Source organism: Mandrillus leucophaeus, unplaced genomic scaffold (assembly GCF_000951045.1).
Source record: "Mandrillus leucophaeus isolate KB7577 unplaced genomic scaffold, Mleu.le_1.0 Scaffold58, whole genome shotgun sequence".
In the NCBI taxonomy this organism is placed as follows: Eukaryota; Metazoa; Chordata; class Mammalia; order Primates; family Cercopithecidae; genus Mandrillus; species Mandrillus leucophaeus.
In genome coordinates, this window is record NW_012106252.1 from 623,910 (window position 1) to 636,477 (window position 12,568).

At 50.6% G+C, this 12,568-nt stretch overlaps 2 protein-coding genes across 4 annotated transcripts in view; one reads left to right on the plus strand and one right to left on the minus strand.

The window, feature by feature from the left end:
• Positions 1-5,042: 5,042 nt before the first annotated feature.
• On the minus strand, positions 5,043-10,929 carry LOC105552950 (tubulin gamma-1 chain). Of its 2 annotated transcripts, none has more exons than XM_011998789.1 (11): positions 10,476-10,929; positions 10,041-10,153; positions 9,671-9,838; positions 8,130-8,198; positions 7,768-7,847; positions 7,204-7,330; positions 6,549-6,635; positions 6,284-6,433; positions 5,870-6,022; positions 5,625-5,786; positions 5,043-5,437 (listed from the first exon to the last, which is right to left on the minus strand). In XM_011998789.1, exons 1-11 carry the CDS (start codon positions 10,522-10,524, stop codon positions 5,240-5,242), a joined length of 1,356 nt encoding a protein of 451 aa, XP_011854179.1. In that variant the 5' UTR covers positions 10,525-10,929; the 3' UTR covers positions 5,043-5,239. The 2 variants fall into 2 exon arrangements, with proteins under 2 accessions (XP_011854179.1, XP_011854177.1); XM_011998787.1 differs by having other exon boundaries at positions 9,632-9,838.
• FAM134C (family with sequence similarity 134, member C) overlaps positions 9,638-12,568 on the plus strand; it is a 45,075-nt gene continuing 42,144 nt past the window's right edge. The window contains exon 1 of one of the 2 annotated variants that reach the window (XM_011998786.1): positions 9,638-9,724. Coding sequence is in view for 1 of the 2 variants with exons in the window: in XM_011998785.1 (XP_011854175.1) it covers positions 10,945-11,183 (239 nt within the window). In the remaining variant the exon portion in view is untranslated. Of the gene's footprint in view, positions 9,725-10,842; positions 11,184-12,568 lie in introns of those variants that run through there. The other variant, XM_011998785.1, reaches the window with a different exon arrangement.

A 12,568-nucleotide genomic window follows, 5' to 3' on the forward strand; every position in this document is an offset into this window, starting at 1 on the left:
AACAGAGACCCTGTCTCAAAAATAAAACACAAAAGGTCGAGGCAGGTGGATCACCTGAGGTCGGGAGTTCAAGACCAGCCTGACTAATATGGCAAAACCCTGTCTCTACTGAAAATACAAAAATTAGCTGGGTGTGGTAGCGTGCGCCTGTAGTCCCAGCTAATTGGGAGGCTGAGACAAGAGAATTGCTTGAACCTGGGAGGCGAAGGTTGCAGTGAACCGAGATCGTGCCACTGCACTCCAGCCTGGGTGACAGGGCGAGACTCTGTCTTGAATAAATAAATAAATACCCCCAAAACAAACTTTAATTCAGGTTGTATCACCTCGGAGCACTTCTTAGTGGCTGTGGAGGAAAGAGTGTATTGATTTGGCGCCAGAGGACACGAGGTCTAGTGTCTTTTATGTACCAGCTGTGTGATGTTGGACAAATTACTTAACCTCCCTGAACTGATTTCCTATGATGATAAATGACGAAAAAAACCTCCCTCAAAAAACTCAGATAATGAATGCATGTGCAAGTGCATCGTGCAGGGTAAAACACTATTCAAATGGTAACAATGCTATGTCACCCCTCTAGTAAAAGTGGGAACCCCTTTAGTAGGGTGAATTGTGAAGCTTAGTGCTGGGCAACTCAATCTCCGTTTTTAATAAATGCTTGCTTAATTCATGAACAAATATCTATCAGGCCTTAATTCACCCCTGATTATTTATATGTACTGCTTTGCAATTTTCTAATCATTCTCCGTGGTGGTCTTTCATTTAGGGTGACCAACTGTCCTGGTTTTCCTAAGTCTAAGGGAATGTGGGGATTTCTGGGGAGGCGGGGGTGTGGTTCTTATTTTATTTCTTTAATTTTTTGTCCCCATCATGGAATGTTTTTTGGTTTTTTTGGAGTGGCCAGGGTCTCACTCTCTTGCCCAGGCTGGAGAACAGTAGCATGATCACAGCTCACTGTCACCTTAACCTCCTGGGTCAAGCGATCCTCCCACCTCAGCTTGTGGAGTAGCAGGGACCACAGGTATGCACCACCATGCCTGGCTAATTTAAAAACTTTTTTTTCTTTTTTTTTGAGATGGAGTTTCGCTCTGTTGCCCAGGCTGGAGTGCAGTGGCACAATCTCGGCTCGCTGCAACCTCTGCCTCCAGGGTTCAAGCAATTCTCCTGACTCAGCCTCCCAAGTAGCTGGGATTAAAGGCCTGCCACCACACCTGGCTAAGTTTTGTATATTTCATAGAGACAGGGTTTCACCATGTTGGTCAGGCTGGTCTGGAACTCCTGACCTCAAGTGATTCACCTGCCTTGGCCTCTCAAAGCGCTGGGATTACAGACGTGAGCCACCGCACCTGGCCAAATTTAATTAAATATTTTAATAAGTGATGTATTAGTAATTCAGAATATCAATTTCAAATATTTCTGTTACCTTCCGAGGGCAGCCCCTTCCCTGCTTGAGATACCTGAGAAGGAATGGAAAGGGAGCAAGTGCTGGGAGCGGGCATTACTTGGGGATGGGTTGCATGTTGGATTTCAATGGACTCTCCACTGAGGAGCCCATTTTCTAGGGAGATCTAGAATATTTGCAACTGGCAGAGAGCAGGATAAGGCTTAATGGACTGACCCACCACTCTTTGTCCAGTGCCTCTGCTCGCCACATGTTCCCCACCCACCGCGTGTGCTTGCCACCTCTTCACGTCTCACTTTCCAAAGTTACAGCTTCTAAGTTTCAGATTCATTTACACAGTTCTATTTTTGCCTATGTGCTTCCTGATATAGATCTCCGTGTCATGCATGTTTGAGGGTCCCTGGGGTCACATCCCACTGAAGTCTAGGAACATTAGCTTTAAACAGCTAATTTTCTCTTATTTAGTTGCAGAGAAGTTCCTGTTCCAGGCTTGAGCACTGGCCCGCCTCCAGGCTTTCTCTCTGTTTCTGCAGCAGTCCTTGTCTCTCAGCGGGGACAGTCTCTTCTGTGGCTTACAGTCTCTCACACCACAGGGACTTTTCACTACCAGCACCACCTGCTGTCCTGATTCCCAGAGGCCTCCCTCCCTTTCCACCTGGCCTCTGAGCTGCCCTCTAGTTGACACACTTTGGGGTTTGCAGGCTGGCCAAGAACAGGGAGGGGCTGCCCTGCTTTGGGGTAATGGGTGTTCTGGAAATAGCCTTGGGGGAGGGATCTGGTTCTGAAGTTAGCACTGAAGGCTTTGTCTGTGCTTGTAATGCCTGATACTTAGCCACCAGGAAAAGGAGGTGTCTTTGCAGCTCCATTTCTCCCCCACAGGGCATGTATTCACCCCTCTGGGTTGGTGGCTGTAGTACTAACCAGACATAACTTTTATTCTAGACTACCTGGTGTTTTCTCCTGCTCAGGGCTTTACATGCTACTTTACTGGATCCTCCAAAGGAGGGCCTGGGGGTTGCTTATGGCCTGGAGGTGGGCCAGGTGGCCACTCACATACAGTAGCCTCAGTACTTGTGCCAGTTTGTGATCCCCCACTCAGCACCAGCACTCGTGCAGATGCCTGGCACAACTTATGCAAGGTTGGTCTTCAAGGGAAGGGGAAGGAAAGGAGAACTGAGGCAAGGAAACTAGTGGTACAGAAGTAGGAGGAGGAGCTGAGAAAGGACCAGGTGCACACTGGTTTTCACTGAAGTCATCTTCCTTCCTTTTGGGAGAATAGGCAGCTGGTTCACACCAACCAGGCTGGCTCTCCCTGAGTCAGCCCCCTGAAGACACTGGCAACTCATAGTGACAGGCTGGTTGTCTTGGCTGTGATGTTAACAGGCTCATGGCCTCTCTGCCACCCCTCAGTCAGCCTAGGGCCTGGCTTCTGATGGCCTGTTCTCTGCCCATCAGTCCTGAAAGGGTCCCCTCTGTTCATAGGGGTCTGGCCTGTATATTGTTCTCTCTGTTCACATGTAGAACTTTATGAAAGATAAACAGGTTCATACTTACCTGGCAGGGGGGATAACTATGAAAGATAAATAGGTTCATAGAAGGAAAATTATATTCCCAGGCCAATAGTGAGCAAGTACAGTTGTCTCTTGGTACCCACAGGGCATTGGTTCCAGGACACCCAAGAATGCCAAAATCTGCAGATGCTTAATTAAATAAAATGTTTTAGAAAAAATAAAATATGGCCATGGCTCATGCTTGTAATCCCAGCACTTTGGGAGGCCGAGGTGGGTGGATCATTTGAAGCCAAGAGTTCGAGACCAGCCTGGCCAACATAGAGAAACCTCTTATCTATAAAAAATACAAAAATTAGCTGGGCATGGCGGCGCATGTGTGTATCCCAGCTACTAGAGAGGCTGAGGCACAAGAATTTCTTGACCTGGGAGGAATAGGTTGCAGTGAGCCGAGATGGCGCCACTGCACTGCACTGGGCAACAGAGTGAGACTGTCTCAAAAAAAATCAGAAAGAAGAAACTATATAAAATGGTATAGAATTTACACATAACCTATGCACATCCTCCTGTATAGTACTTTAAATCATCTCTAGATTACTTGTAGTACCTGATACAAGGTAAATGCTTGTAAATCATTGTTATACTGTATTGTTTTTATTTGTACTTTTATTGCTATTATTTTTTTTTTTGAGACAGTTTTGCTCTGTTGCCTAGGCTGGAGTGCAGTGGCGTGATCTTGGCTCACTGCAAGCTCCGCCTTCTGGGTTCACGCCATTCTCCTGCCTCAGCCTCCCAAGTAGCTGGGACTACAGGCGCCTGCCTCCACGCCCGGCTCATTTTTTTTTTTTTTGAGACGGAGTCTCACTCTGTCTCCCAGGCTGGAGCGCAGTGACACGATCTCAGCTTACTGCAAGCTCCGCCTCCTGGGTTCACACCCAGCAGCTAGGACTACAGGCGCCCCCCACCACGCCCAGCTAATTTTTTTGTATTTTTAGTAGAGATGGGGTTTCACCATGTTAGCCAGGATGGTCTTGATCTCCTGACCTCGTGATCCACCCGCCTCAGCCTCCCAAAGTGCTGGGATTACAGGCGTGAACCACCACACCCGGCCTTATTACCGTATTTTAAAAATTAGTATCTACCACTTCATAGGGTTGTTGTGAGGATTCAACAAAATAATGTACTTCTCACAGCATATGTGTGCATGTTAGCTGTCACTACGATATATCTTTATGGTGTATAAGAGCCTAATGGGGTCCTGACAATCTACTATGCTCTCAGGATAAAATCTGCTTTGCCCTTTTTATCCTGAAGATTTAGGTGGTGTGTGCCTGTGATCCCAGCTACTTAGGAGGCTGAGACAGGAAGGATCGCCTGAGCTAGGGAGGTCGAGGATGCAGTGAGCCGTGATTATGCCACTGTATTCCAGCCTGGGTGACAGAGTGACAGCAAGACCCTGTCTCAAAAAAAAAAAAAAAACAAAAAACACCCAATCCTGGAGACTTAGGCCCCTATGTATTTACTACCTCCCTGTAATCTTCCACCAGTAGAAGGCACCGGCCATTTAAATTACTGGCGACCACTTGAGAAGAGAATTATGGTGCCTTAGCTATGGAACCACTTATGATCCTGCTTACAGTCTAGGCTTTAGATTTGGTCTGTTGACTTGACGTTGCTAGACTCCAACTGCCTGAAATGAGCGGCTCTCCTGGACTGCTTGCTAGAAACTTAGAGGTATTAGGTTGGACTCCATTGCTTGTTCATGGCCTAGTGGCAGGGGTGGTGGCCTTGAGCCTGAGGTTGTGGTTAAAAAGACACTCTGAGGTGGAAACATGAAGCTGGTGGAATATTCACCTGATACGGTGAGGGTGGGAGGGAACGGGGACCCAGAAAGGGTCAGACAGAGAACAAAGTAATATCTGTGGGCCTTTTTACCCTGGAAAGGAATTTCAGGTGGGTCAAACCCCACCAGTGTTCTCCAAAACTAGGCAGAAGAAAAACCTAGGGGAAGCTGTTGGTTCAGAATTGAAGATGCTGGAAGTGGGCGAGGACCCTGTCAGAGTCATGGAGAAAGAACAGGCATCCCCCCACCCCCGGCATCTCCAGAACCCAAAGGCTTTAAAGGGACCAGTGACTTGATTTATATCCAGTGCTTTATTAAAGATAAATAGTCTTATAAGAGGAGAAGTAAATGTGTTCACAGGCCAACAGAGAGTGCATGTTTATGAGAAAGAGATACGTGAGGTCCCTGATCTGTGCTCTGAAGGAGTAGTCAGTCAGGCAGGGCCTGGGCCAACCAATAAGGCAGATAAGGGTCCCTGTCCTGGGGGACTCACTGCTCCTGGGTGCCCCAGGAGATGTAGTCTGGCCGTGTGGCCGCATGGTACTCATCGATGAGCTGCTGCACAATCTCCCTGGATGTGTCCATCTCATCAAAGTTGTCCTTGAACATGTCCTCCTTGCGGAACTGCTCCAGGAAGGCCTCCCGCTTCCGCAGCTTGTCATACTGGCGACAGGTTCTCTCGAAGAGCTTGGGGTGTGCAGAAAACAGGGGTTACAAAGAACCTAAAAGAATACTATGGCCCAGAAAGCCGGGGAACCAAGGCTGGGCCATGCCCACAGCAAAAAAGCTAGAAGCAGGACCAGCAGATGCAGAGACATGAGGTATAGTCAGGAAACTGATTCAGGGAAAAAAAGATGCAAACTGTGAGACTCACTGAGGAGATGCTGGTGTGGTTGGCCATCATGAGCCCACTGACCCGGTGGGCCGAGGGCAGGTAGGGAGACTTCCTCGACAGGGCCACTTGGATGCTGGCGGGGCCCCACGGGATGAAGTTGGCCAACTTCCGTTCCCGAATCCTCTGCAGGCTCTTGTGGACCTGGGGTGGGCACACGAGCAGTGGAGGTGGCCTCTCCTCTACCCCTGCGGGTCCAGGGTGCGGGATGAAGGGGCCTCCCCTACCTGGGTGGGGTCCACCTCTCCCTGGATGATGTTGAGGATGGCGATGTAGCAGTGGTTGGTCTGGCGGTCTCGGCCTGTGGACACCATCACGTTCTTGGGCTGCAGCAGCCGCCTCATCACATCCAGGACCGTGGTCTTCCTCACGCTGGCCACCTGATGGGACAGTGAGACAGGAACCCGGCCAGCGCTCAGGGCAGAGTCCCCCTTTGGCTTCTCCTTGGCAGAAGCCAAAGGCAGAGGGAGGGTAGAGAGCAAGTCAGCAAGAAAGTCGCCTGCTCTGTGCTAGTCCCTGAGCACAGTGCCTCGGGGCCCGCAAAGGGCAGCTCCTGGGGCAGTGGGGAAGACAGAAAGGCTAGGGCAGGGCCTGCTGGGCCCAGGGCCGGCCTGGCCTGGGACACTGAAGGCTGCTCTTACTGACTGGTCCGTAGTGAGCGGGGTGTAGCCGGTCATGAGGAAGTGGAGCCGTGGGGTGGGAATGAGCGAGGCGATGAGGCCGATGAGGTCATTGTTCATGTAGCCGGGGTAGCGCAGGGTGGTGGTGCTGGCCGACATGATGGTGGACACCTGGGGACAGGGGTGCCATGTCGTGGGCCTCGGCCACAATGGGACCTCCCTTCCCCAGATGACCGTAAAACAAGGAGGGCCTCTAGTCCAAAGGAGTCTGGGAATGGGAGCCCACCAGCTGGTTGATCTGGGAGAAGGACGGGTTCTGGATGTGCAGGCGGTCTGTGGCAATCCGGTTCAGGGCTGTGTTGTCTAGCACCACCTGTGGGGACAGAAGAGGGTCACAGATCAATGGGGATAGGAAAAACAGGAGCTCTGCCTGACCCTAGGCTCTGAAGCTTAATTTCCTTTGAGTTTTATGGCCAGAAAGATCCACTGAAAAGGGATTTGCACTGACCTAGGGCAAAAGAGGGCTCAAAATGGATTTTTAAATTTTTCTTTTCATCTTATTTAAATGTTCTTTTTTTTTCTTTTTTCTTTTTGAGACAGCGTTTCACTTTGTCACCCAGGCTGGAGTGCAGTCAGTGGCACGATCTCTGTTCAGTGCAGCCTCTGCCTCTGAGGTTCAAGTGATCCTTCTGCATGTACCACCACTCCCGACTAATTTTTGTATTTTTAGTAGAGATGGAGTTTCACCATGTTGCCCAGGCTGGTCTTGAACTCCTAGACTCAAGTGATCCAACTACCTTGGCCTCCCAAAGTGCTGGGATTATAGCCATGAGCCACTGCACCTGGCTAAAATGGATTTTTTTAAATACATGAAAATGATTTAATAGACTTGAGTGGGTATGAGGTGTTGGGAGTTGGGAGAGGTAGAATCCAGGACTCACCACACAATCTGCGTTCTGCGTCAGCCTCTTGAGTGTGAGGAGTGAATTGTAAGGCTGAACCACCACATCGCTCATCTCGTCCTGGTTGGGAAACACTGAGTATGTCTGCACCAGCTTCTTAGGATACCTGGTGGCGGTTGGGGAAAGGATCAGGGCAACAGACTGAAGGCGTTGTGAACATGGTGCTCCCTAACAACTGTCCAGAAGCAGCTAAATCTTGATGGCGAAACTGGGGTGGGGTCAGATCAGTAGAGAAGAGAGCCTTGACTTTTGGAAGTCTGTAACCCTACAGGGGGAAAGGCAGAGGCATCTTAGACTCTGGGCTTCCAAATCCACACCTGGCCACACTCCCTCGACTTTCATCCAGGGCTCAGGTTCCAGGCTCCAGTTCCCGCTACTGGGAGTGTGATGGGGTTCTCAGTCATTGTAACTTCATTTTCCTCTCTATAGGAGGGAATAGAACTCTTTCCTGTTCCAGCAAATATGCAGTTATATCTGCTGGGTCCACTAGTCATTTAGGAAGCCAAGTTGGAAACCTTTCCTAATCCCCAGACACAAACTTACCTGTCATTCAGCCGTTCTAAGAGGTAGGAGCCCAGTCCAGAGCCTGTCCCCCCAGCAATGGAGTGACACAGCACAAAGCCCTGCATGGGGAAGCGGCAGTCAGTATCCAGGTATCTAGTGGCAAGATGTCAAACTAGACCCATCTCATAATTTTTCAGGACTCTCATTTTCCCAAGCCCTTGCTTCCCCTCCAGTCCCTCACTTATATAGCTTAGGCGACTGCCTTGTTTCCAGCAAGGCCTGATAGCTTCTGTCCAGTGCAAAGGGTACATGAGTGGGTCTCGTTCCTAACAGGTCGCTTCTAGAGGGTGCTGCTAAGCCTTGCCTATGTCGGCTCCTACCAGCATTCCTGGGACACTTACCTCTAGACTATCACTACCATCTGCCTCCCGGTCTATGATGTCAAAAATGTCCTCGTGGATCTTTTCTCCCTGTACAGACATAGGGGAGGGTCAGAGTGGGACAGAACCATGGGAGGACTCCGACCTCAGAAAAGCCACCCTCAATTCTCCTTATAGCACCCAGGAGTCCTTTTATGGAGTACAGCTGCCTGCTTTTTATCTACATTGAGAGGCGGTACGGTGCAGTGGTTACAAGAAAGCACTCTACACCCAGACTACCTGGGTTCGTTCATACATTAGCTCTATTTTTTTTTTTTTTGAGACGGAGTCTCTCTCTGTCTCCCAGACTGGAGTGCAGTGACCTGATCTTGGCTCACAGCAACCTCCACCTCCCGGGTTCAAGTGATTCTCCTGCCTCAGTCTCCCCAGGAGCTGGGATTACAGACACGTGCCACCATGCCCAGCTATTTTCTGTATTTTTAGTAGAATCAGAGTTTCACTATGTTGGCTAGGCTGGTCTTGAACTCCTAACCTCAGGTGATCTGCCCGCCTTGGCCTCCCAAAGTGCTAGGATTACAGGCATGAACCACTGTGCCCGGCCCATTAACTCTACTTCTATGTAGCTCTGGGCAGCTTATTTAATTGCTCTATGCCTCAGTTTCCTCATCTGTACAATGAAGGTAATAATACAGGTCCATATACCCTTATCTAACAGTGTTGGGGCCAGTTATATTTTGGAATTCAAAATATTTCAGATTTTAGAAAGTTATTACGGTGTATATAATATATATTAAATAAAATTCCAGTGGGAGTCAGAAGCACGTTAATCACACATATTCGTATTTCTATAATAAAAGGCATCAGTAATGACAATAAGTTGGGTAGAAAGTACGGGGCCGGTGCGGTGGCTGAGGCCTGTAATCCCAGCACTTTGGGAGGCCGAGGCAGGCGGATCACGAGGTCAGGAGATCAAGACCATCCTGGTTAACACGGTGAAACCCCGTCTCTACTAAAAATACAAAAATTAGCCAGGCATGATGGCAAGCGCCTGTAATCCCAGTTACTCGAGAGGCTGAGGCAGGAGAATCGCTTGAACCCCGGTGGCAGAGGTTGCAGTGAGCCAAGATCATGCCACTGCACTCCAGCCTGGGCAACAGAGTGAGACCCCGTCTCAAAAAATAATAATAATAAATAAATAAAAAAGAAACCGCCTGTCTTCATTGAGATTTGTTTTTGCTGCTGAACTAGTTATGAAATGTCCTTTGGTTTCATGGCTTTCTGGATCCTGGAAAGGCACATAAGGGACTGTGGACCTGTAGTATTTACTTCTAGGGTTGTTGGGAGATTTAGAAAAATTAATATATGTAAAGCACTTAGAATGGCCTGGCACACTGCATTAGCTAGCATAGGCGCTTGACAATATTACATGGTCCACTCCCTGCAGCCACGTCTCTCCCTCCAGCATTCATACATCCCTGATCTGGTTTCCTCTCTCCCTGGGACGTCATATGGCCTGTCCCTACCCAGGGAGTTGTGGGCCCTGTCAGGGAATAGGAAACGACCTGGGAGAATCCACTGGCCCAGTTGTTGCCAGCTCCTCCTCCATGCTCCGACAGGTAGATGTTCTCTGGGTTGTAGAGCTTGGCATAGGGGGAGTTGAGGATGGAGTGGATCACCCGGGGCTCCAGGTCCAGCAGCACGGCCCGGGGGATGTAGTGCTCATCGTCTGCCTGTCAAGGGGAGTCCAGGAGGGGGCCCAATCAGCTAGGGTGGCCCAAGTCCTAAGTCCTCCCAACTCTGGCTCCCTCCAGCCCTCCCTCCTCAAGCCAGCCGCCTGGCCCCTCTGCCCAGCAGGGTTCCCAGTACCAGGCCACTCCCTTCCCTTCTGGCCCCTCGGGCCATTGCCGCCCTTGGCCAAGTCGCTGGGGGCACCTGGTAGAAAAAGACGTCCTTGCGGTCAGTGCCTTCGGTGGCGAACTCCTCCACGATGCCCTCGGGGCTGATACCATGCTCAGCGCACAGCTGTTTCCAGAACTCGAACCCAACTGGGGGGGAAGGGACAGGCAGGGGAGAAAGAAGATATCTAGTTCCGGGCAGGTTCCAGTCAGGAGCGGGGGGACTGGGCGCCTGCGTCCAGGAATAAGAAGTCAAGCCGTAGGACTCTCCCGTGTCTGAGGAAAGGACTGTACGCCAGGGACAGGGCAGGGGAGGGCCCCTCGGGGCTGGGCAAGTGGACACTGGGTCAGGGATGTCTCGCCTTTCAGAGAACTACGATTCTGGCAAGGACAGATGGAGTCCAGGATCCTACAGCGAGATCACATTGACCCTAAGGAACCTGGCTAGCTGAGGGGCCGGAGTTTCGCTCACTCTGATTGCCGCACTGGCCCAACTGTAGGGTGATGATTTCCCTCGGCATCGCTCCTCAGGCACCGGCGTTGCAGCCGCTCCCGCCCGCAACTCCGCCGCACGCCAGCCCGCTCGCCGCAAGACGCAGGCGCGAAAAAACAAGCTCCACCCACGAACTTCATCCACTCCAATGAGAACCGAGTTCTGGCAATGAATGGCATGTCTTTAAGCCCTGGCCTTCATTCATGCAGATTGCGCGTGCGCGGCTCCTGATCGGGCTCTGAGCCGACAGATCAGGTTCCGCGCCTCAACGCTGGCGGGGTACTTTGACTCGGCGTCCTCCCTCCCCTGTGGGTAGACGCCCGCTTGGGCCTGCGCGCAAGCGCGCTGTGGTGCGAAGCGGCCTCCCACGCCGAATCGCGCATCTGCGCAGTTGCTGTTATTGTGACTGTCGGGCCACGGCCCCGGATGTTGTGGCTGCCGGGGGGAGATGGCGGAGGCCGAAGGGGTGGCGGCGACCCCAGGCCCGGCTTCGGGGTCGACTTTCAGGAGCCGCCGAGATGTGTCAGGCTCCTGGGAGCGGGACCAGCAGGTTGAGGCGGCGCAGCGGGCCCTGGTCGAGGTGCTGGGGCCTTACGAGCCTCTACTGAGTCGGGTGCAGGCAGCCCTGGTGTGGGAGCGGCCAGCCAGGAGCGCCCTGTGGTGCCTGGGGCTGAACGCGGCTTTCTGGTGAGAGAACTGGACCCTTGGAAACCCTCCGAGTCCCGAATTCGTCGGTTCCTCTAGGGCTGTACTCGCCTGCCCTGTTTTCTTCGCTGCACTGGCTCCTTCCTGTACCTGCCTAATTTTGCCTCACCTCTTTCCACTCCATCCCGCCTGCAGGCTTGGGCACCCCAGTTCTTCCCAGGGCCGTCCACCCGTCTTCTCTGCCTTACCGGTGCCCGTACCTCCGCCGTGCACATCTGGCGGGAGCTTCTGGTAACATCTTGAGCCGCTCAAGAGTGAGCTAGGGCGCCTCTTTTGAGCCCGGGAAAGCTGCGTCCCTTTAAAGCCATCGCTTCCTTTCTCTTGTCTGCTCAAGTGCAAGTTCTAGATTGTTTCCAGAGGTTTTAGTAGTTATTGTTGGAGTACAGGCGTGAAGTCTTGCAAAGGTATCCATAGGTGTGATTTTAAAACAAGCTTGAGCGAGTCGCATGAATTAGCATGTTGTATATCTAGGAAGGAAGTTTATGAAGTCTGAGCGTCAGTGTGAGCCCCCAAAGCTGAAAATTGAAAGAAAAGTACAAGCTTTTAAAGAACAGTTAGGAAATGACGGAGATTTCACCCGTTTCAAAGCCACCTGTGATTGTAACTCCTCCCTGTTCCAAGGAATTAGAGAGGCATCCTTAGCCATTGTTTATAGGCAAAGAAATTGAGGATGTCTAATAGTGTGTGTGTGTTCCCGAGCTGGAAAAGTGGCACTATAAATATGCTTTATCTGTGTGTGTCATGCTCTGTGAAAACGGAACTGCTACTTCTCTCAGTTATCATCACCTAAAGCGGACCTAGGACTTCATAGGAGCTAGCAACCATAGTTTTGGATTTATTCGTAATGGAAGAGGTTCCAAGGGAACTGACTTCTAGGGGGCCTTCTGCAGCTGAATGGATTAAGACTGTTCTGGATAAGCCTGAAACAAAATATGTGTGTTTTTTAAATGTGTTTTTGCTAAAAATAGCTTCCCCTTAAAATTGATTTTAAAATCAAAACATTATCCTTTATCTAAAAGATTTTCAGTGAGCTGAAGCAGAACAAATAATTCCAAGTTCATTGACCTGAAGACAGTGTTCAGCTATTAAGCTAATCCTCTCCCAGTTTGAAAGAGACCCAGTTAAATGTGTCACAGTAGTCTCTGGCATTTGTGGCTTCCAGAGCCATTAGCATACTCGATGGTAAACTTTTCCTACTACTTCATTTATTCTTGGTAGTGCTTTTTCCCTTTTTTTTTTTTTAGACAGAGTTTCGCTCTTATTGCCCAGGCTGGAGTGCAATGGCGCGATCTCGGCTCACTGCAACCTCCGCCTCCAGGATTCAAGCATTTCTCCTGCCTCAGCCCCCCAAGTAGCTGGGATTATAG